Source organism: Bipolaris zeicola (genome assembly GCF_000523435.1).
Source record: "Bipolaris zeicola 26-R-13 unplaced genomic scaffold scaffold_27, whole genome shotgun sequence".
Lineage (NCBI taxonomy): Eukaryota > Fungi > Ascomycota > Dothideomycetes > Pleosporales > Pleosporaceae > Bipolaris > Bipolaris zeicola.
This window is the reverse complement of record NW_006912076.1, coordinates 77,926-99,175: the sequence shown is the minus strand read 5'-3', so window position 1 is coordinate 99,175 and position 21,250 is coordinate 77,926. Positions and strand designations below refer to the sequence as shown.

The 21,250-nt window shown below is 51.8% G+C and overlaps 8 protein-coding genes across 8 annotated transcripts; 3 read left to right on the top strand and 5 right to left on the bottom strand.

Annotated features, from left to right (window-relative positions):
• Positions 1 to 1,196: 1,196 nt before the first annotated feature.
• COCCADRAFT_88754 (uncharacterized protein) lies at positions 1,197 to 1,349 on the bottom strand (the record flags this gene model as incomplete). Its single annotated transcript, XM_007711310.1, has 1 exon — positions 1,197 to 1,349. A coding segment is annotated over one exon (153 nt), but the record flags the coding sequence as incomplete, so codon positions are not given.
• Positions 1,350 to 1,609: 260 nt separating this feature from the next.
• COCCADRAFT_88742 (uncharacterized protein) lies at positions 1,610 to 2,769 on the top strand (the record flags this gene model as incomplete). The annotated part of the gene is made up of 2 exons (XM_007711309.1): positions 1,610 to 1,731; positions 1,938 to 2,769. 2 exons carry the CDS (start codon positions 1,610 to 1,612, stop codon positions 2,767 to 2,769), a joined length of 954 nt encoding a protein of 317 aa, XP_007709499.1.
• Positions 2,770 to 3,286: 517 nt separating this feature from the next.
• Positions 3,287 to 4,272, bottom strand: COCCADRAFT_2678 (uncharacterized protein; the record flags this gene model as incomplete). The annotated part of the gene is made up of 3 exons (XM_007711259.1): positions 3,287 to 3,810; positions 3,937 to 4,171; positions 4,243 to 4,272. The coding sequence occupies 3 exons, from the start codon at positions 4,270 to 4,272 to the stop codon at positions 3,287 to 3,289; spliced, it is 789 nt and encodes a 262-aa protein (XP_007709449.1).
• A 605-nt stretch (positions 4,273 to 4,877) lies between these two features.
• Positions 4,878 to 5,658, bottom strand: COCCADRAFT_88725 (uncharacterized protein; the record flags this gene model as incomplete). The annotated part of the gene is made up of 2 exons (XM_007711308.1): positions 4,878 to 5,509; positions 5,622 to 5,658. The coding sequence occupies 2 exons, from the start codon at positions 5,656 to 5,658 to the stop codon at positions 4,878 to 4,880; spliced, it is 669 nt and encodes a 222-aa protein (XP_007709498.1).
• Positions 5,659 to 6,023: 365 nt separating this feature from the next.
• COCCADRAFT_23959 (uncharacterized protein) lies at positions 6,024 to 8,331 on the top strand (the record flags this gene model as incomplete). Its single annotated transcript, XM_007711272.1, has 2 exons — positions 6,024 to 6,259; positions 6,312 to 8,331. The coding sequence occupies 2 exons, from the start codon at positions 6,024 to 6,026 to the stop codon at positions 8,329 to 8,331; spliced, it is 2,256 nt and encodes a 751-aa protein (XP_007709462.1).
• A 421-nt stretch (positions 8,332 to 8,752) lies between these two features.
• COCCADRAFT_34367 (uncharacterized protein) lies at positions 8,753 to 11,462 on the bottom strand (the record flags this gene model as incomplete). The annotated part of the gene is made up of 3 exons (XM_007711288.1): positions 8,753 to 10,122; positions 10,173 to 11,391; positions 11,451 to 11,462. The coding sequence occupies 3 exons, from the start codon at positions 11,460 to 11,462 to the stop codon at positions 8,753 to 8,755; spliced, it is 2,601 nt and encodes an 866-aa protein (XP_007709478.1).
• A 4,210-nt stretch (positions 11,463 to 15,672) lies between these two features.
• On the bottom strand, positions 15,673 to 16,626 carry COCCADRAFT_88798 (lytic polysaccharide monooxygenase; the record flags this gene model as incomplete). The annotated part of the gene is made up of 1 exon (XM_007711307.1): positions 15,673 to 16,626. The coding sequence occupies one exon, from the start codon at positions 16,624 to 16,626 to the stop codon at positions 15,673 to 15,675; it is 954 nt and encodes a 317-aa protein (XP_007709497.1).
• Positions 16,627 to 18,609: 1,983 nt separating this feature from the next.
• On the top strand, positions 18,610 to 19,170 carry COCCADRAFT_88741 (uncharacterized protein; the record flags this gene model as incomplete). The annotated part of the gene is made up of 1 exon (XM_007711306.1): positions 18,610 to 19,170. The coding sequence occupies one exon, from the start codon at positions 18,610 to 18,612 to the stop codon at positions 19,168 to 19,170; it is 561 nt and encodes a 186-aa protein (XP_007709496.1).
• Positions 19,171 to 21,250: the final 2,080 nt, after the last annotated feature.

The window sequence follows — 21,250 nt, the reverse complement described above, 5'->3', positions numbered from 1 at the left end:
CGATCACGGGAGTGCCCGTCTGCCCGTAGCGTAAGACGCCATCGTCACCAGTCCCCACCAGTGCGTGAATCAGCCAATGTCGTGTGAGCAAGCAGCTCCGAAGGCAGTTTTCGGTCCCAGAGCAAGTCGACTGGGCGCTTGCAACGCAGACTTTGGGTGATGTTCATGTGCACTCGAGTGCACTGACTCGAAGAAGGTTGTGAGTGTTTTGTACATGTACACCAGGTGTGGGCGTGGATGTATTCGCCATTGGTAGGCGTACGCGTCCTGCCCCGCCGATCCCATGGCGCGACACCTGGAACCAAAAATCTCCGCCGGTGTTGCAATTTCCAGTGACTTCTCCGCCAACGGGCCGTTGGAATGAAGAGAGAGTGAGATGACGATAGTCGAAATGGGTGCTTGGCTGACGTTGGCATTCTGACGCAGCTGCGGCCTTTTTTTTCGATAGTGTTGGCGGTTTTGGTTGCTCACCTGGCACACACGTACTAGGCACGAGTCGACGGTGCAGGACATTGACGAGACTAGTGACAACTGTGTCTATCGAAACATGTTTTATGACGAAGCCAACGGGAGACGTGTGAGCACGGTTAGTCCCTGTGTTTTTGTTTTGTTTTTGCTTGTCTCAGTGGAGAGACAAGGCACCAATTACCCGGGCATGAATTCCGTGTGGCATATCGATTGGAGAGAGAGTGGGCGGTTCCGCATGGGCTGATTGCTGTCAACCTCGGTGGTGGGTTCATGGGCGGTGAAGAGCTGCACGACGACAGATGCCATGTCGACCCATATCTTGCTTTCCCCATTCTCCACCCTGATGCCAACGTCGTTGGCGTGCGTGTCTAACCCAACCCCTCCCCTCCCCTCCGCCCCCGATAACAGGAAACCCACTTCTGATAATGAGCCACGAGGATTGAGTGCAGCAAGCGAATCGACTAGCTGAATTGGCCCCCCCGCCCCTGAGCGAGGCTTTGGCTGGCGGGCCCTTGTCGGCGGACAAAAATAACAATATTAATAGTGAACAACAAAGTCTGTGTGCAACACAGGCTCCCGGTCGAGTCCCCTCGCCTCTGCAACAGCACGAGGGCGGGCTGGCTAGGGCAGGGCGTGGCTGAATAGAGTGTCGCGAGATGCAGACGGGCGGTGCGTGGTATGCAAGTGTGCAAGCGGAATGGGGAAAGGGGGCGTGTGCGGATGCAAGTCTAGATCGACCACATGTCCCCACTCGCAAGCGCCCCTAGCATGTCGGCTTGAGGAGGCTCGTTCGCGTCATTTGGGTGAAATAATAGGGAACGGCGTCCCTTGTTCCAAGTTGCCCAAAAAAACCCGTCCTCGAATCTTCCATCCCGCCTCTCCTCTTGACCTTTGCTTTCCCCTTTGCTTTCTACAACCTTCTCGCCTTACTTTTCCGGCATATCCGCCCTGCCACCCCACCCCCTTGTTCTTGTGCGGAGAGGGAGATACCGACCAGAGAAAGAGACAGGGAGAGACAGGTTATAATAGCCCCGGAGCCTGCACCCACGTCACTCGTCACTCGGATACCGATGCAAAGCGAGCCCAAGGAGACACTACTACTATTACTACTACGACTACAACCCCCACCACTACCACCGCAATGAATAACTGTCACGCGATATACACGGAGAGTCCGTTTGCCATTTCCCAGGAGGATGTCGATGCCCTCAACTCGTCAAAGGCGTTTTGTGCGCTGAGGAGGTGTTTGGCGGGCCAGGCCGAGTATGTGCTGTGCTGTCCTGTTCTGTTCTGTTGTTCTCTTGTCCGCGTCCGGGAGCTTATCGCACCGGGCCTATCGCACGCCTGCTGCTCCAGTACCACTGCAGTTAGCATGCTACCCAATCCAACCCAACCATCATCCACCTACCTATCTGCCTACCTAACAATAGCATCCATCTGCAAAGTACACCGGCTAATGGATCCAATAGTTTCTGTGCCTCACATTCGACATGCTCACCCCAAGCCAAGCAAACATGGCTGCTCCACCGCGATATCCTCCACGCCCTTATCATGCCCATTGTTACCTTGTTCTCGCGTGCCTCGACCCTAGCATCTGCCGCCCTGTGCACACAGCGCGCCTCTGACCTTGAACTCGCCTTTTCGGGCGAATCCCGCAGTGCCTTTATCGGCCTGCAATGCTTCATCACCGAGGAGGCCGACTGGTGCCACACTCACGGCTGCCCAGCCTGCGTCGTGACCGAGACATTGAGCACCGACAGCCACATCCGCCTGACCATTGCCGCAAGTCTTCTCAGCACCGCAACCGTCGCCACACCCACCCAGGAAGAACCCCCTTCGCAGGACTCCCAAGACCGGACTCTGCCCCCGCTCCCCCACATCCTTCCCGCCCTCCAGCATGCAGTCATCAATGACCCCTTCTGGGAAGGCTCAGACATCTGGAGCTACATCCTCTCCCGCGCCACCCAGCTCTCTGCGGGTATCCAGGCCCTCATCGCCGAATGCATAAACCTCGAGTCCCTCGTCTCATCCCCTACTACCGAGCGCCCAGCCTCGAAGCGTGGACTGACGCACCCCAGCGTCCCCTTTGTCGCTTCTGGCCAAGCAGCCCCCGAAAAAGGTGTCAAGCTCCGCAAGAGCAAGCTTGCAAAACGACAGCTCAGGCTTCGCGATGAGGAGGTCGAGCTTATGAGGAGGGTGGCCATGCAGTGTTGGGCTAAAGCCAAGGTGCCGAAGAATCTGAGGGCGGATGCTTTGGCTTTGGGCGAGAGTAAGAGGTCGAGGAGCTTGACTTGTCCATGAGGTTTAATGCAAGCAACCATTTTTTTCTCTTCGAATTCCCTTTAAATATAGGGGAGAGCGGCGTTTATTTGGGTTGTGTTTTTTTTTTGCATATGGATGATACCACAGCATTATTATCTTCTTCTTTCTTCATCTTTCTTTTGTTTCGTTTTCGCTTTTCGCCTTTCTTCTTTCTCTCCTCTTTTCTTCTGGCTAGGGAAACTAGGGGGCTTTCAAGGCACGTGCTTTTTTGAAGGTCCGGATGCACAATCTTCATCTTTTCTGCATTTTTTTCGCTTTCCATCTTCTTATATGTTGTGGGCATGGCAATTAGGGAGGCGGCGGAATGTGATTTCTAGAGTATACTAGATTTCCGTATATCTAGATGTTCTAATTCAAAAAGAAAAGAAAATTATTAATAATTTGAATACCCATGGATACTCGACTGTTGTAATTACGTATCTATTCTTCTCTTGTATACATGCACTTGAAAACGAAGTAGCCTTTTGTTTTACATACCATGCCAAGATTCCAAACTCTACAACTTAGCACCAACAACACTGCCACCATCCAAGGCAATCGTCGCACCATTAACATACGAACCCGCTCGACTGGACAACCAAATGCACGTACCCGCCACATCCTCCGGCGTACCAATCCTACCAAGCGGAATACCCCCCGTAATAACATCCTGATACTTCTCCAGCGTCGCCTTCATCATCTTACTCTGAAACGGGCCACACGCAATCGTATTACTGGTAATACCCCTCTTGCCCAGATGGCTCGCGAGTACACGACTCATATGATGCAAGCCAGCTTTCGAAGCCGAATACGCAAACGTCTCGAGCGCGGGGACGCGCAGACCGTCTACGCTGCCGATGTTGATGATGCGGGCTGGGGAGGAAGGGGTAGCTGCTGCTTCGAGGAGGGGCGTGACGGCCTGTGTGAGTTGGAAGACGCGCTTGAGGTTGAGGTTGAGGACGCGGTCCCAGGCTGCCGACGGGTATTTGTCGTAGGATTCGCCCCAGTTGCTGCCGCTGTTGTTGACCAGGACGTCGAGTTCTGATTTGCCACCAAGTTGCGTTAGCTACTTTGTCGTTCTCCCCCAACCCCCAACCCCTCCCATACAGTACATCTTGTGGAAACTATATATGGTATGAGAAGATGGAAGTAGAGATAAGAACGTACTCGTAGTCCTCTTGCCCAACTCGGTAGCAATATACGCCGCCGCATCTTCCTTGTACAAATCCGCTGCTATAAAATCCGCTTTTCCTTTTCCCAAAGCATTCATCTCTTTGCATGCCGCCTCGCATGCTTTGGCGTCGCGCGAGGAGACGAAGACGGTGGCGCCGTTGCGGACGAAGCCCTCGCTGATCATGCGGCCGATACCTTTGGCGCCGCCAGTTACGAGGACGACTTTGCCCTGTTGAATGCTTTTTAGTATGTCTGTAGTATACAAATGGAAAAGGCATGTAGTGTCGGGAGATTACGTACGCTGACGTCGAAGAGGGTGCTGTTTTCCATATTTTCGCTATGTTTTTCTTTTTCTTTTGATTGGTGAAAAGAGGACGAGTTTGGGGAAAGGTAGTTTAATGGGTGTAAAGGACGAACAGGGGAGGGAGAGAGATATGCGGGTTCATGGCGGCACCACGGCTAAAGCGATCGTCGCGCCGGATGTTGGATGGGTGGAAAGCTGGGGTTGAGCCGAGGCTCGGGGATTTGGTTGTTCCGGAGTTGAAATGGGTTAGAGTGAGAAGTCGAGGTGCCAAGGATGGGATGGTGCCAGTGCATTGCTATCAGTGTCTGTTAAACTCCGTGCTTGGAGATGGATAAGGGAAGAATCTAGTGTGCAGATCAAGGCCCATTCCAGGCTATTGACATTGACGAACCCCTGCGGGGATTGTTCTGCACATGAACTTGATCTGCTTTTCATATACGAGGAGCTACAGACAAGCGGGCCGTCTTTGAACGCTCTTGCTGCTAGCATCTCCTCACGGAAAATTTAATACCTGGAAATATGGTCAAGCATCTCCAAACGCTAACATCAAGAAGGCAAAGATAATATATTCCATTGCAATCGGGTATCATAACACGGCAGTTACCAAGTCAAATGGCACAACATGGGCATTTCAAACAGCACCAGCCTTCCTCTTTTCCATAATCTGCTGCTTGAGTCCCTCTGCCGCAACCTCGGTCTCAAGCAGTCTCCCTAGGCCCTTCTTCCATGTATCTTCCAGGGTCTTGATTTCACCGCTCACGCTGTCCTGCTGTACCCTCCTAGCCATGTCCGTCTCCTCTTGTTGCTTCTTCAGACTGGCCAGCTCAGCCTCGATGCTCTTCAAGATATCCTCCAGCTGCGAGTTGCCCACCAACCACGCGTTCTTGCCAAACTTCTCCAGCAAGCTGAGCTGCGTCAGTCTGCCCTGGACATACTCGGAGCTGGTGTATGCCTGCTTCAGAGCCTTGCTCCATCGCTCGAGCAGCTCGGGACGGTCCTCATCAGTCGTCGGGTTTGTGTTCTCAGGCGCGTCGAGATCTTCGTAGCGCTTCAGGTCTATGCCAGAGAGCTTGGAGGTGGGGTCGTCGTCGAGGCGCGCATGCTCGCGCGAGATGAAGTCGGAAAAAGTTGGTGTGTACACAGCGGCGGCTGGTATAAGGGCCGGATGCATTTCTGAAGTGTCTACACCAGCGCTGCGGATGTCGGCGTCAATGGCAGCTTTGGCAGCAGCAATGCTGTTTGCATCCGGTTCCGTATCTACATCTGCAACGAGTTAGCATGCAGCTTGCATCCCGTTATCACGCGCGCAGTCCCCCTAGCACGCAGCGCAGCGCATCGGACTTGCAGCTGTTCCTGGCGACGGCAATTTACGTACAAGGGAGGTCATCGTAGGAGGCTTGAATGAGTGGCATCGTTGCAAGCGATGTGCAGGGGCACAGGAAGATGGTGTATTGGCTGTGCCCAAGGTCGCGAAACCAAAGAAAGCTTGACCCGATGAAATTAAGCTACTGGGCCCTGTTCGCACATCATCCCCACCAACCACAGCGCCAGCATCCCCGCAGCGTCATGCACCAATACCAGACCCTCCAACCACAGCCAGGGCGGCTTCTGTGGCCAAAAGCATACTCCCTGTAGTCCTGTGGTACATACGGACCTGCACCACAGCTCCTTCTCCATGCGCCCTCGATAACCTACAAGTACCTGTTACCTTCCTCTTGAGCGTCTCGCTCTCTTCCTCTCCTTCCGCACACTTCCGCACGCCCATCTTGCTGCGACAATGGCCCGCTCGCACATTGCCGTCGCTTTGGGCGCCGCCCTACTTGCTTCTTTGATCATTGGCCAACTCGTCATCAACTTGGGATTCCCTTCGGTCGACTTTTGGCATGCGCGCCTAGACCAAACCTACACTGGCGCTCAGCAGGACTCGTTCTTCAGTGAGAAGCAGGATGACGGTCCCGCCGCCCAAGATGTGTCGTCGTACCTCATCGGTGTTGGCAAAGGAGACATTACCGGGTATGATATGACTCGTACTACTTGAGTTTCCCCGTCGCTAACCGCTTGACAGCCCTGTTGTCGAGCTCAACTTGATGGGCTATGCCAACTCATCGCAAAAAGGAACTGGACTGCGCCAGCGCATTTACTCGCGCGCCTTCATTATTGGCAACCCAAGCGTGGCGAGCGAGAGATTTGTGTACCTCGTCCTAGACACCCAGTCTGGAGACACTGCTATTCGTAATGGCATCTTGGAGGGTCTCCAGGGAATGGGCCCCGAATATTCCGTTTACACAAAGAACAATGTAGCCGTGACAGGCACCCACAGCCATGCTGGCCCGGGTGCTTGGTTGAACTATCTCCTCCCACAAATCACCAGCCTTGGCTTTGACAAGCAGAGCTATCAAGCCATCGTTGACGGAACGCTGTTGTCGATCAAGAGAGCACACGAAGGCCTGACGCTGGGAACCGTCAGTGCTGGCAGCGCCAAAATTGCCAATGCAAACATCAACCGCAGTCTCTTTGCTTATCTTGCCAACCCACAGGCTGAGCGCGACCGTTACACGGACAATGTAGACAAGACCATGACGTTGCTCAAGTTTACGCGGGCCAGCGATGGAAAGAATATTGGTGTCTTGAACTGGTTCCCGACCCATGGTACCAGCTTGCTTGGCAACCAAACGCTCATCGCTGGAGACAACAAGGGTGTCGCCGCATATCTCTTCGAGCAAGATATGGAGGCAAGCGCAAATGCCGCCCAGGGCTTTGTCGCAGGCTTTTCACAGGCCAACGTCGGTGACACGACTCCCAACGTTCTTGGTGCTTACTGCGAAGATGGAACCGGCTCGCAGTGCAGACTAAACGACAGTACTTGCGGAGGCAAGAGTCAGGACTGTCATGGTCGTGGCCCATACTATGGCCTCAACGATGGTGGCCACAAGTCTTGTTACGAAATCGGCAAGCGTCAATATCAAGGGGCCAAGGGCATTTACGAGTCGGCTTCCTTCACAGCCATCTCCGGCAGCATTCGCTCTTTCCACACTTTTGTCGACTTCTCCAACTTTACCTTCACATTGAGCAATGGATCCACAGTCCGTACATGTCCTGCGGCAATGGGTAACTCATTCGCCGCTGGAACTTCTGATGGACCTGGTGCGTTTGACTTTGTCCAAAACGATCCCGGCGCGCCCTCGAATCCCTTCTGGAACATCGTCGGCAGCGCCATTTCTCCACCAAGCAAGGAGCAAAGGGAATGCCAATACCCAAAGCCCGTCTTACTGAATGTTGGTCAGGCAACCGTGCCTTACCTTTGGTCGCCCAACATTGTTGACATCCAGCTACTTCGCGTTGGTCAATTTGTCATTATTGTTTCACCCGGTGAAGCAACCACCATGTCTGGTCGCCGCTGGCGTGAAGCAGTTCACAACGCTGTTGTCTCATCAAACATTGCTTCGTCGCCCATTGTCGTGCTCGGTGGGCCAGGAAACACATACACGCACTACATTGCCACCGAGGAAGAGTACAGCATCCAGCGCTACGAGGGTGCGTCCACGCTTTACGGCCCACATACGCTAAACGCTTTCATCAACTCCACCTTGACATACCTACCCTACATTTCCGATGGATCAAGGAGCGCTCCTCCACCCGGCCCATCGCCTCCAGATCACCGCGACAAGAGCATCTCGCTCATCACCGGTGTCGTCTACGACGGTGCAGGCATTGGCCGCTCGTTTGGCCAAGTTACAAAAGACGTTGTATCCAGCTACGCTCGCGGCGCCCTGGTCAGCGCCACTTTTGTTGGCGCCAACCCGCGCAACAACCTCCGTCTCGAAGGCACCTTTGCTTCTGTGGAAAAACAGGCAGCCGACGGTACGTGGACGCAGGTCAAGAACGACGAAGACTGGGAGTTGGTCTACGAGTGGAAGCGCGTCAACGGCCTGACGGGTACGAGTGACGTTACTATTACGTGGGACACGGGTCTCACGGCACCGGCGGCGGGGACGTATCGCATCAAGTATAATGGTGATGCCAAGAAGGTTGGTGGTAGCATTGAGGCCTTCGAGGGCAAGAGTGCTGCATTCAACTTGGTGTAGAGAGTGTCTGATATCCTGTTTTTTAATGATTGAATGGAGTTTATGTTTAATATTCATTGATCCTTTGAAATGAAAAAAAGTCCAGTTTTTATGCATGAAAGTGGTGATTAAATTGTCCGAAGTTCAGTCTTAACATTAACTATATACTTTGCATAAGCAGATTCTACCTAATGCACTATTTCATTCTCTTTGTTTTGTTTTGTTCTGTTAATTCGCCACATTACTACTCTCTCTTCCTCGTGAAAAGATTCCATCCATCCGTCCAGCACAACAAAAAGAAAAGGACCGAAGATATATTAACTCAGAAAAAAACGAACAGACACACAAATTCCGTCCCTTTTCCCGAAAATATAAAACTTCGTGGGTATAAAACTCCATCCATCATGTGATGGAACATACAACTACCAAGTCGTTTGTACTTCTAGTACATGATGCGCTCGTCGAATACGGGTGCCTCGCGCGCCTGGCCATCGTCCACACCATGCCAGTACACCTTGCCCTTTTCATTAAATGTGGCCTGCTCGTCTGTAATAATGAGCCCGGGCACGGCCTTTTGCGTGTCTTGGATCTCGCGGGTGCTGATGCCCATGTCGTCCTTGACGATCCAGATGACAGGCGTGGGGCTGGTAATGGAGGGGTTGAAGAAGGCGCGCTTCTGGATTTCGACGGGGAGCGGGTCCTGAGGGGTGTGGTAGAATTGGTCGAGGGAGGCGGAGAGGGCGTGCAGCGAGTGCTTCTCTGGGTTGAGAATCTTGCGTAGGAAGGCAGGCATGTGCGTGGGCTTGGGTGCGTAGGTGGGGGTTGCCGCGGTGGTGTGAGCCTTTTCGCCGTTTTGGGTGAGGAGGCCGTCTTCTTCGTTGCGCATACCGCCGTGGGTCGGAGGGATGTCGGCGTAAGCGAGGCGTGCTTCTTCGTGCTTAAGGGCGGTCTTGAGCGTGAATTGGAAGATGAGGGTGAGTAGCAGGCAGAGGCACATTATCGCGAGCGGACCGGCAGCTTGAACGTTGTCGCCCGTGGCGATGGCGAAGAGACCAATAAGGCAGATTTCCGAAAGGTAGACACCAGTCATAAGCTGGCGGAGAGCCTTTTGGTACGCATCGCCCTTGGTGTCAAGGTCTGTCTCGTATACATAGAGGAAGTTGTACCTGAACGCAATGTAGACAAGAGTGAATCCAACCGTAGCGAAACCGAGGATAAGAGGTGCAATGCCGGAATAGGTAATAGCAATAACACCCAAGTTGATCCACTTCGGGAACTCAGAGCCCCATGATGGAGCGGAGAGCTTGGTGAGGTTCTGGAAGATCTTGCGGGGCGTCTTTCCAGGAAGTACACGTCCAAGGAGAACGACAACGACGAAGCCACCAATGTTGAGCAGGGTGCCAGCAGCCGAGGAAAGACCCAAGAGGATAAAGTAACTGATGTAAAAGTTGGAAGCCTTTGGTAGGTTGGTGGAGAGAAGAGTCAGGACGCTGCCAGGATTGTCGAGCACATCATTGATAACGGATGTGACGGCACCGGACAAAGTGGCAACAAGGAAAACCTGCACAACCTGGAATGCAAAGTACCAGTTCTGCGTCTTGAGCTCAATCTGGCTGTAAGTGACATAACCAGCCAATTTAGCCATGAGACGGCAAATAATGGGGACGAGGGACATGAGGACAGCAAGGAGGACTGCGGGCAATAAACCGGTAATTACACCGAGAATGACCTTGGGGATGTCCAGAATCCATTCAAGCCAAGTAAAGCGCTCGGCGAGGTAGTTGATGTTGGAAATAAGACCGACGAAAGCGACTGTATATGGTTAGCGAGGGGCAACGAACAAGTCATGATATTGCACATACCAGGAATTGCCCAAAAGATGATCATGACAGAAATGAAAGCAGTAGCAAGCGCCCATCGAACATAGTGCTCGGCAGGTTTGATGCGCAAGTTGCCCCACACGACCTCCTGGGGCATGACGCCGAGTTGCCGTGCCTGAAGACTCTTATCGGGCCTGGTCTTCCTCGATTGCATCATCTGCCAGGCATCCTGTGCGAGTCTCTGAGTTTCGAATTCGATGAAAACAGCTCCAACGAGGTCGCCCTCGCCGTTCCAGTGCTTGTCCTGTTCGGCGGTGATCTTGGGAATGAGCTCGGCGAGATGAGAACGGCCGTATTCGATAGTGTCGACCTTCTTGCCAATCAAAAACTTGAGCTTGTGGGTTGGTCGCTTCTTGGGGTCAACCCATTTGGTGCCATCGCTCACATTCTCGGCGACAAAGTGCTTCTTGCCCTTCTCGGCCTTGAGTCTGTTCTGGTTGGCATTGGTCAGTAGCTCCACCTCGGCGTTTTCCAGCTTGGTGGCAGTGTCGTCACGGTCTTCGACCAGCTCGTCCAGCTCCTTGGTGTTCGAGGCAACCCAGGCGTGCTTGACACCGGGGAACATTTCGAACAAGGCGGACTGGGAAAGCGTCTTGGGTACATTGGTGAAGAGGATAGTGCGCGAAGACAAGCGACTGGCTCCCCATGGTGAGCGACGGTATGCTTGACGTAGGTTGACGACAAAGAAAGACTCGCGACCAATGATGACGAGGATCAAACCAAGGAAAATAAAGGAAATGCCGGCCTGAGCATAGTAACGGTTGACATTGGTGCCCTTGGGATCAATGTTACTCATGGAGAGAAGATCCAGTTGCTTCTGGCCCGCACCACCAGTGGCATTGACGGGGAACAAGACGGGCCATGTGATTAGACATCCGAGAAAACTGGTGGCGATGAGGATCTTGAAGAAGCGAACGAAGAGATAGCCGTCAATGGACTGGTGGTCGAGGATGTATTCATCCTTGAGGTTCTTGAAATCTTTGAGCCAGCCAAATAAGCCGGGGCTGGGGGCTGGCGTCTGGCGCTGCTTGCCCAGATGGTTGAGGTACGTCCTGGGCGCATAGACCCTACGGAAATATTTGCGGGCAACGAAGAAAGCAGCGGTAAAGGCAAAGGCGATAATGGAGGCGGGGATCAGTGTCGACACAAAGCTGGACACGGAGCTGTTGGACTCCTCTTTGGCCTTGCCAATTTCACCACCCTATTTTTGGTACAATTAGCGCGCTGCATAGTGACTGGCGTCGTGGTGGTAAAACGTACGGTGGAGGACATTGTGGGCGATTGCGATGCGACAATGGCACGCGCCCTCGAGGATGAAGGGAGATGCACAAGAGTAAGATGTACGGTGGAGAAACGAATGTACTATGTAGTATTGCGCCGTATCTATGTCGGAGAGAGGGTTCCCCTGCACGGGAGACAAATAAACAGGATTGGCAGACGCGCCTAGTGTGACGTCGTGGCCCTTGCGGCCACTACAGCTTTCGGTCCTTTAGCGCGACACAAGCCTGAGCGCCAACCGCTCAGCTTCTGCTCGTTGCTGCCCCTCTGCCGACCATCTGGACCCTGAGAGAGCTCTTCTACGCGCCCTTCTCAGCCTCAACTGACGACTGCTTCCATCCCTTACCCTGTCGCCCTGTCGCCATGGATGCGTCTGGGGCAACGCGACGACAGGGAGCGGGCATGCGAGTGGGCTGTGCGGAACTGCTTGCAGATTTGTCTTTTCTTCTTCGTACCGATTCACCGCTGTGATGCGCGACAAGGGCACAAGGGAATTACCGAAGCGGCGCAAATGCAGAACGGTAATTCGTGACGTGCCCCATCAGATCCAGTCGACGGAACATTGCCAAGCGAAAGCGATGCTGGCGATCGCACTGAAAGTGGTGCAAATGTTACGTCAATCTGCCCGCATTTCGCAGCACAAAGCGAGGCTGGGCGAACGGCCAGGCTAGCACGACGGCATGAAAAAACACAAATCTCTCCCGTGTGCTGTTAACTGCGAGACCGCCACTATGCTCCTTGACCACCTCTATCTCCCAATAGGCGTCTGGATTCAGTCAGATTGACACGCAGCGCCCACTGCGGGCGGGAAGGACTGCAATGTCCCACCACCCCCCACCCCCCCTTGCCGAAAATCGCCAATCTAGATCGTCCGCCACGACGCCGTCTGACATCTTTCACAATTTAAATCTCAGATGCATTCGATCTCTCCACCACTCACATGCAAGCGTTCGTGCTACTGCATCTGTAATAGTCTTTCGAGATGGAGGTGTCATTTAGAGTTTGAACTTTTCAGCTCGTGACCCCTTGTTCACACACGCAGGTTGTCATGGCGCAGGCCATGTGGCACATGCAGCCTTTTATTGTATTCGCACAGCCACATGTTTGTCAAGCATTCTCCGCGGCAGATGGAGCAACGATGACCGTTTTCTTGCTAGAACGGCATCACAAGACCCAAACTCTACATTGGGAAATCGCCTCCTTCAGCTGCACCTATGAGGCATTTCAGTATCCACGCTATACTTACTAGACTCCACCTTCACCGCAATTGCTCCAGTCACCTAGTTACCAACTATGCGCCAACAAAACCGACTACCCCCTACGCTATCTCTGGTTAGCAGTGAACGCGCGTAGGTTGTCGATATTGGTTTGTCAGTCTCAACGCACATGGAGGACGCACACAGTATCTTCAGCTCCTTGATCCATCTCCCGGTCCGTAGATAGTCGGTAATGCTTTGGATCGAGAAAGTAAAGTCCAATCACACCGTCTGGCTCCGCCAGGAATATGTCCGCCCTATCACGAAACTCGAAAACATATCTCGCCGTCACTATGTGCCGTGGTTCACTTACCGCAATATGTTTCCTGACCGAACCCAACACGATACAATCATTTACAAGATGTCTCCAAAGACAAGAAAAGGCGGACGTTAGAAACTACTGTAAAAATGAGAATGGCAACTGCATTCAATCTGGTCCATCTATCTAAACAGCCTCCCACCCTTCCTACCTAATATGATCAATCTCAACCCCATCCAGCTCTGAATCTTAGCATTCATATGAACCCTATCAAATCGGTTTCATATCATCAATCGTAACATCATTCAAATAACCTGTCACTCCCGTATTCGTCGCCGCACCAACATGCGTAAACCACACCGTCGTACAATCATTCAGCGGCACTTCTTAATTATCCAGTGTTTAATCTTCAATAATACATTCTGCATCCACGTCCTCCAACAACTAAAATCTAGAAGGGACCGTCAAATCCTTGCGGACCTACTTGCCAGTGGTAACCTTGGTGATGATGACGGACCAATTAGAGAACCGTATAATGAGTATATTGACTTGGCTTATGTCACCTCGCTGCGCAATAAAGTCCCAGAATAAGACACAGTCTTTGGGATACTAGGCGTACCACGCATTCGTGTCTATGCCGCCTGGGAGTATGGACCCAGAAAACCACATCCCAAATCCAAGTACAAACGGTATGACGTATCTTCCTTGGCTCTCTAAAGTATCTTGGAAAGTATATGGTTAGGTCATGTCCTCAATCAAAGACAAAATCTTGTGCGCGTCATCATGACGGGAGAGTATCTATCGTCAGTTCCAGAGTCAAGATCTGGAACGCGCATGTACGACTGAGAGTTACTATGTATTCTAATGGCCAACCTTGGTTGTAATGGCAAAAGGGATAGCGTTGAGAGAATCGTAGCGCACATTCTACTTTTCCTCCGTGAAAATAGTCGGCAGCAATCAGATCAAGCAATGGGAGAGAACAAGTTTTGTTTTATTAATTGTTGAACAGCTATAGATGGGATTAAATCTTTTGATTCAAATTTCCTACAAATTTGGTTGCACGACTGATTAGTTTCGATCAAGGCACGTGATAGCAATAAAAGATGTACAGGTGCAGTGTTCAGTCACGTGACCATATCTCAAGCTCTCCATGTCCCTTTATCCGTTGTCTACTGCGTACTAGAACATACCTAACAGATACCAACTAGGTAGTCGGAGCGTGCCAGTAAATACAGTATTTTGTCCTCAGGTAGAAAATAGAGAAGCTATTCAGTAAGACGCTACTTTTCAAGTTACGTGACAGAAAGTTTCCATCAACCTTGAACAAAAAAACCGACAAATTTTGATAAGATGGGATCAGGAAAGGAAGAGCCAGAGTAAATGACTTTGGTTAGAGGGTACTTGTACATATAAGACCAGTCTGTCAAGACAAGCACGACATATTCAGCAAGAAGTAACAATCGAGTATTAAGATTCAGGACAGGCATGATTAACAAGCCCTATTAAACCATCAACTCCGTTCTCCCTAACCCCCAATACCAACAAGTCTCACTACCCCCTTCTATTCTTTTTTGCAAGAACCCCCCCAATCCCTATCCCCCACCCTCAAGGAGCACCAAATCCAAACCCATCCAAGCAAATAAACATCTACCCACGCGACAAACACCCACCCCATCCCAACCAAACAAAGTCAGCATCAACAAGCCAGTACATACCTACCTAGCATCTACCCCATAGAAATCCGTACAGACAGCCCCCCATCCTACCAAAAAAAAGCCAAGCATGAAACAAGCATTCTGCAAGAACAGCCAAGCAATGAATACGAGAAAAAGAAAAGGACGAGGGTAGGGACCGGGGGATGTGGTGTACATCAACCTCCACCTCTCTTCATGTACACATACAAGCAAGTTCTATATTCCGATTAAAAATTGCGTAATAGCTGCATTTCCGTACATTCATTCTGTGAATGTAAGAGAATAAGAGCATGTGGGGGAAGTAAAAGAGTGCTGGAGTTCTGCATGTTAACGGGTCTGAGAGGGAACAAAGGGGATGGGCGCCTTTTGTACCACGGTATGCGTTATTGAAGTGATTGATGTATGTAGCAGTAATTACAAACCTTAACTCTTTCAACGACACGAAATAGAATGGAAGAAGAAGGAGGGGGGGTGATTATGCCATGGCGTTTATACCAGTCGTAGCAACGAAGCGGGGGTTATGCTGAGATGACGTGAGATGTGAGATTTCTGGGACGGAAAAAGAGATAGGGGAGATCAATGGACGATACGAGATGCGGGTGGCGTTTCGTAATGTCAAGTGGGGGAGTTACGAGGATACGAGCGGGCGTATTCTCGAAAACGAAGCCACGAACGCCTCGTTCCAAGTTATTCATTTCACAACACGTAGCACAATATTCACAAGAGGATCAAATGAGTCAAGACAACTGATGTATCCATTCGTCATGAGGATAGTATATATATATACATATTGCAAAGAATAGGACAGCCGATCTAGCAGCTAACCGAAAAAATTGTTGAACAAGAAAGTTAGGAGGGAGACGTTCATATCTAGAGAAGCAAAAAGCGTCATTCTCGAGAACAAACACATGGACGTTCCAAACACCATTTTTTTGTTGCAATGCCTAGGCCATTAAAAAAAGACCAAAGAAACATGTGCAAGAAAAGTCAACCGCTTAGTTGAAAGCACGGGCGTGGCGGCGAGCCTTGGAGGAGGCGGAGCCAGCGGTGGTCTGGAGCCACTGGATGAACTGGTTGATGGTGAAGGTCTTGGGGAGGGTAGAGCCGTTGTTGCCAGTGGAAGGGGTGGTGTTCTCAGCAGGCTTGGAGGAGGTGGCGGGCTGAGCGGCCTCGACGGGAGATGGCGAGGGGGTGGAGGGAGCGGAGCCGTTGGAAGGAGTGGTGGGAGTGGTGGAAGGAGCGCTGCCGGAAGAGGCACCGTCCCAAACCTGGGGACCAGGGACAATGTACGAGGTGAAGGAGTTGTAGATGTCGAATTTGACACCGGGGTCGGTGGCCTTGTAAGCCTTGGTCATGTCGACACCAGTGGCAGGGAGGGAAGCAGTTCCGCTGCCGGTGACGGTGATCTGACCGCATCCGTTGTAGAACTGGGCCTTGCCGAGGGCGGAAGCCTCGTGGAGACCAATGAGCTCGGGGCGGATCCAGTACTTGCCAGGCTTCACGTTGGGAAGCTTGATCGAGATCAAACCCTTGTTGTCGTAGAACCTGTCAACACCGAACTTGCCATCCTTGAAACCATCCTCCCAGATCTTGGTCCAGACGTTGCCGATACCGTTGGTGGAAGCCTCAGCCATGTAGACCATGACGGGACCCTTGTGGGAGGGAGCAATGGGCTCATCCTTGTCGTTGGGGTTGGGTCCCTTGTTGTGGTGCCACTGCATGCCGATGGTGGAGCCAGCAGCAACCTCGACCTGGTCAGCGGTGGGCTTACCGCCGTTGCAAATCATGGCAGTGGAGGTGACATCGAGAATGGGGTTGTTGCCGTTGGAAGGCTCCTGAACAGCAAAGCCCGAACCCATGTCCTTGCCGCCAATGACGAAGCTCTGGAAAGTAGCGTGCGAGGCAGCGAGGTTGGCAATAGCCAGGATGACAGCGGACTTGGCGAACATGGTGATGGTTGGTATGTGGAAGTTGGTTGGTTTGAAAAAAGTCGAGAAGATGTTCAAAAGATAGAATGTCAAAGAACGAAAGGCAGACGAACGAATCGAAAGATGATGGATGCGAAAGAGTGTATGAAAGTGAGTGTCAGCTTCAAGCTTGATGCCCTTCAACTGGGAGATGCCATGGGCACTTCTTATACTCGGGGCACCAACACGGCGCATTCACAAGCTTCGCGGGATTAGGGCTACTAACTGACGGAGTAAACGCCATGAAACTACTGAACCCGGGTCTGTGGATAGGCGCCAAGCATCTGTCAATCTATCCCGCGTCGCACTAGAGCTACAAGCGGAAGGGCAGCCTCGCTTAGTTGCTGCAGAACGTGGAAAAAAGTATTGTTTGATCCCAGGCCCCATAATAATGTGTGATGGGTCATTTCGCTTTGAATCGTACGCCTGGGAGCCGCCTGCATGAAAAGCTGACTGTAGTATGGCGGGAAGCGTTGGATAACGCTTGAACCCACTCCAACCGTTCAATGCTAAGGCATCATGCCTCGGCGTTTGGCGAAACAATGGAACCGCCGAAAAAACAGTTTCAGTTCATGCTTCTCCGCACAGCTGACAGATGTTTTTGGAGTCGGTATGTTTGCCTAACTATGTGAACTATTGCCCTTGACAAGCAGACATTCAGGCTCTCCTTGTGCCAGCGGTGTGCCCTCGAGTCAGACAGGCATTGTGCTTGCTTCTCCTGCTTGGTTCCACTCGCGGGTTTACGCGAAATAGCGCTCATTTCGAGACCCTACGCCTTTTCTTCTAGAATCCGCCCTGCGAATGTGCCTACGGCATACAGTGGGGGGCGACTCATCCAGTGTCCACTCCCAGCGCTCTGACATGAAACGGCATACAAGCGGGGCTGATTACAGGTTGGTGCCTGCCAAGACTAAGGCGATGTTTCAAGCCACCCGAGGCCAGGCTCGTCAGCAAGTAGTCCAAATTCGGTCAGTCATGTCCGATCTGTGACGTTGTGGTTGTTTCGGGTTGACAGACTTTACAGCCACCGGCTATGTGGTTGTGAAAGGGAGCCGCAATTATGCTGTCTATCGCCTGACCTGGGAAACGGAGCTCTCGACGCTTGACGCCTGAGATAACGAGGCGCTTACGCCTTGAAGTATTCGATTGGTGTATATTGCTCTTGGGCTTTGCGGCCGTTGGTGGAAGGAACAGCGACGCATTGACGCCCAGGTCAGTAAAGTGTACGCCAACGGCAACGCCGCCGCCGTAGCTGCTCGCCTTTCGCCGCTGAACACCCAACTTCCGTTCCAACTTGGGGTCCTTCAGCTTTTAAATACTCGCGGGATTCCTAGAAACCTGCTCAATCCCCCTCACTGAACCTCTCTCGCCGCGACCGGGCGACTGGGCTGGACCAATGAGGTGATCCTAGGTGCGCTTGTACGGAACAAACCTGCATGCTGATATTCCATATTTTTGTATACATACATTATTGTTTCCCTAAATAAGTCATCACGAGCCTCGGCGGCAGTTCTGCCGTCAGAAGACGCAGTTCAAGCACCTTGGTTGCACACCGTGTGCTTGGCTCAGACCAATACAGAATACATGAGAGTAATAAAGGTAATCGAGATTGACAATCGGCTGCTCAATCTCGACGCTGCACCTTTTCGACTTGTCGCTGTTGCCTGTCCATCAAAGGTCCTTGCGCTTGCGCTTAATCCAGAAGTGGTGGTGATGTGCTGGCTTTGAGTCGTGGTAGCCGGAAACAATGCCGTTGTGGTACTGCGACCTGAACTGCCATATATTAGTTCTGTCGCACCAATGGCCAAGCTTATCGTGGTCCTATCAACAGTAATGGTTCCACCAGGGGTCAAAGTTTCCCCTCCTATTATAAATACTGTGCCGCCACCAGACACTGCCGTATATGTTTCTGCACCGATAGTGAGCAGAGGCGGGTTTGTGATTACAGGTTGGGCCGGAGGTAAGATGGAGCTTGTCTGTCCATTGACAACCAGCGCTGTAGCTCCAGAGGCCAGTGAAATGGTTGTTCCAGATGTGACTATTGAACCGCCAGCACTGAGCAAAATTGACCCAATTAGATACGCAGTCGCAGTCCCAGGCAATGGTCTGAACGTCACATCGCCTATTGTCAGGGGTGGCGCACTGACATGCGAGGGAACGGCGTCAATCAGTGTCGATGTCACGTCGTTTATCACAACGAAAGAGGCAGATGATGCTAGTGACAACGTAGTGCCAGAGACTGTTATTGCTGGACCTCCAGGAATCAGAGTCTTGTCAGCAACTACAAATACTGGCTCTGAAGGCTTCTGGAGGGCACTGAATACCTCGTTACCAATGGTGATGGCGGGTGGTGACGAGGCTGCCCCAGTCTGGGCTTTTATGGTCGAGGACCCCCCATTGACAACCAACACACTTCCAGAAGGGTCCAAAGAAAGTGTAGTTCCAGAGAGAGTCACAGCTGCTCCGCCAGGAAGTAACGTCTGTTCAGATACAACAAATGTAGGGGCTGTGTCAGGCCTGACTTGAGTAGGTTGTGCTACTATTGTTGAGTCACCAACGACAAACTGAGGCACTCTGGTTGTGATTGGTAACGGCGCAGAGCCTGTAGGCAAAATTTGGGTAGAGCCACCAACGACAACAAAGGAAGCCGAGGGTGCAAGACTAACAATTGTACCATCGACAGTTGCGACACCGCCTGGGGTCAAAGTTTGACCTGGGGCAATGAAGAATTGGGTAGCGGCGTTTGGTGTTAGTGTAGATGGTCCAATTGTCAACACTGGTGGTGCAGGCGACGGAAAGATTTGAGGTAGTGGACTTGTCTTATCGCCCACAAAGATAGCGGTAGGCGAGGGTGCTAGAGAAACAGGCGTCCCATCTCCAACGTTAATGGCAGGGCCTCCTGGCTGCAGTGTTTGTGAACCGACTACAACTTCGGAGGAAGGGCCGATTATGATGGGATTTGTTCCAATCGAGCCCACAGTAACTGATGCGTGCCCACGAACTTGTGCCGCAGAAGCTAGATTAGGAACATTATTGGCCATTAAACTGTCATCCGTGGGTTTAGTACTAGTGCCCGGAATATCCCAGTCAGCGACTGTGAGTGGAACAACCCCTGGAGTTGTGTCATGGCCATTCATGAGAACAGGTGGCTCGTCGAATCCAATGACTGATGACTCCAAGTGACTGAAGAGAGGACCCTGATTCGGCCTATTTAGGTAGTACAGATTGACAACAATGAGAACAGTTACGGTAGCCTGGAGCTGTCCAGCGTGGCATCCTGAATATGGTGTTTGGTCCAGGAAACCTTCCGGTAGAGGACCATTGGCAGTATCCTTTTCCTCAAGGTTTTCGAGCTTGTAAGGATAGGCTTGCGCAAGCGGAAGCTGTACTGTTTTTGTTTCATTGCCAGTCTCAACCTCATAGGCAGTGAAGTAGACAAAAGGCGTTGCAGATGTCTCAGACTGTGTAACATTTGGTGCAAGCGTTACAACGGCCGTGGCCGATGCAAACAAATCTGGATTGTACACATCGTATGATGGAGCATCTTCGAGAGGGATGACACCTCCTGGTGGAAACGGCGCATATCCTTCTGACCGGTAGATGACGGATGTTGCAGCAGCACTGGGTCTTACTGTATATTCCTCGCACATTGTCAAGGTAAAGTCGAAGTCGGAAATATATGACTCTGTGGAAGTACATGCGAAATCCGACGACAGTGCACTGGTTACGTCAAAGGTGGCGGTCGGAGGTACAAGTGTCAATGACTGAGAATTTGAAAAATTCAGTACTGAAGTTTCCATTGTTCCAATTGGATAACTGTAGGTCGGCATGAACCAGTAGTCGAGGCTTGCACCGTATATATTGATTGTACATGCTGCGCTTGAATCGCCAGTAGAGGGACTTGCGGTGCCATTGTGAAATACGGAGGGTAGTTGTGAAGTCGCAGCTAGTATGTGACCAGAAGACGATAATGCGATATTTGAAGGGACAGATAGAATCTGTGGATCAGGAGTGACCATGTCGGTGGGTCGCAAGATGCCATGATTTGTAGATATTCCTGTAGCGAGGCCGTCGGCGCTGTGCGGCCCAGTTTCCTTTGGAGTGATCAGAGAGGCGCTTACGGGCGGTGTTTGAGTAGGCAGCGATAGGGCAGGTATAGAGGTTGTGTTGAGGTATGGGGCTTGATGGCTTCGTCAGCATGCAGCGATGTTGAGCCCCAAGGCACAAAGATATTGTTATTACCACGACGATTGAATACAGCTCCTGCAGCAAATGGAGCCAAGTAGAACGTTACAAGCGAGAGATATGAAGACATGTCGGTGACAAAGTGGTGGCCACGCAGGCACTCTATGGGCAGCGAACGTCGTGACGTTTAAGTCGTCCCGGAAAAATGGTAGACATTCGAGGGTGCAGGAACAATCTGGGTGAGCGGGTGCAGGGCATTTTGGGCCTATCGGCTGGCGCATTCAAGCGACGGTTCCGAGGAACGACGTGCAGAAGGGAGCTAGACAGAGCGAAGTCCGATATTGGCTTTTCAGTTCTTTTGCCGTCCAGATTCACAATGAGCCAGTTGGACGAGCCTGGCCGTGCACAACAGGCAACCGGT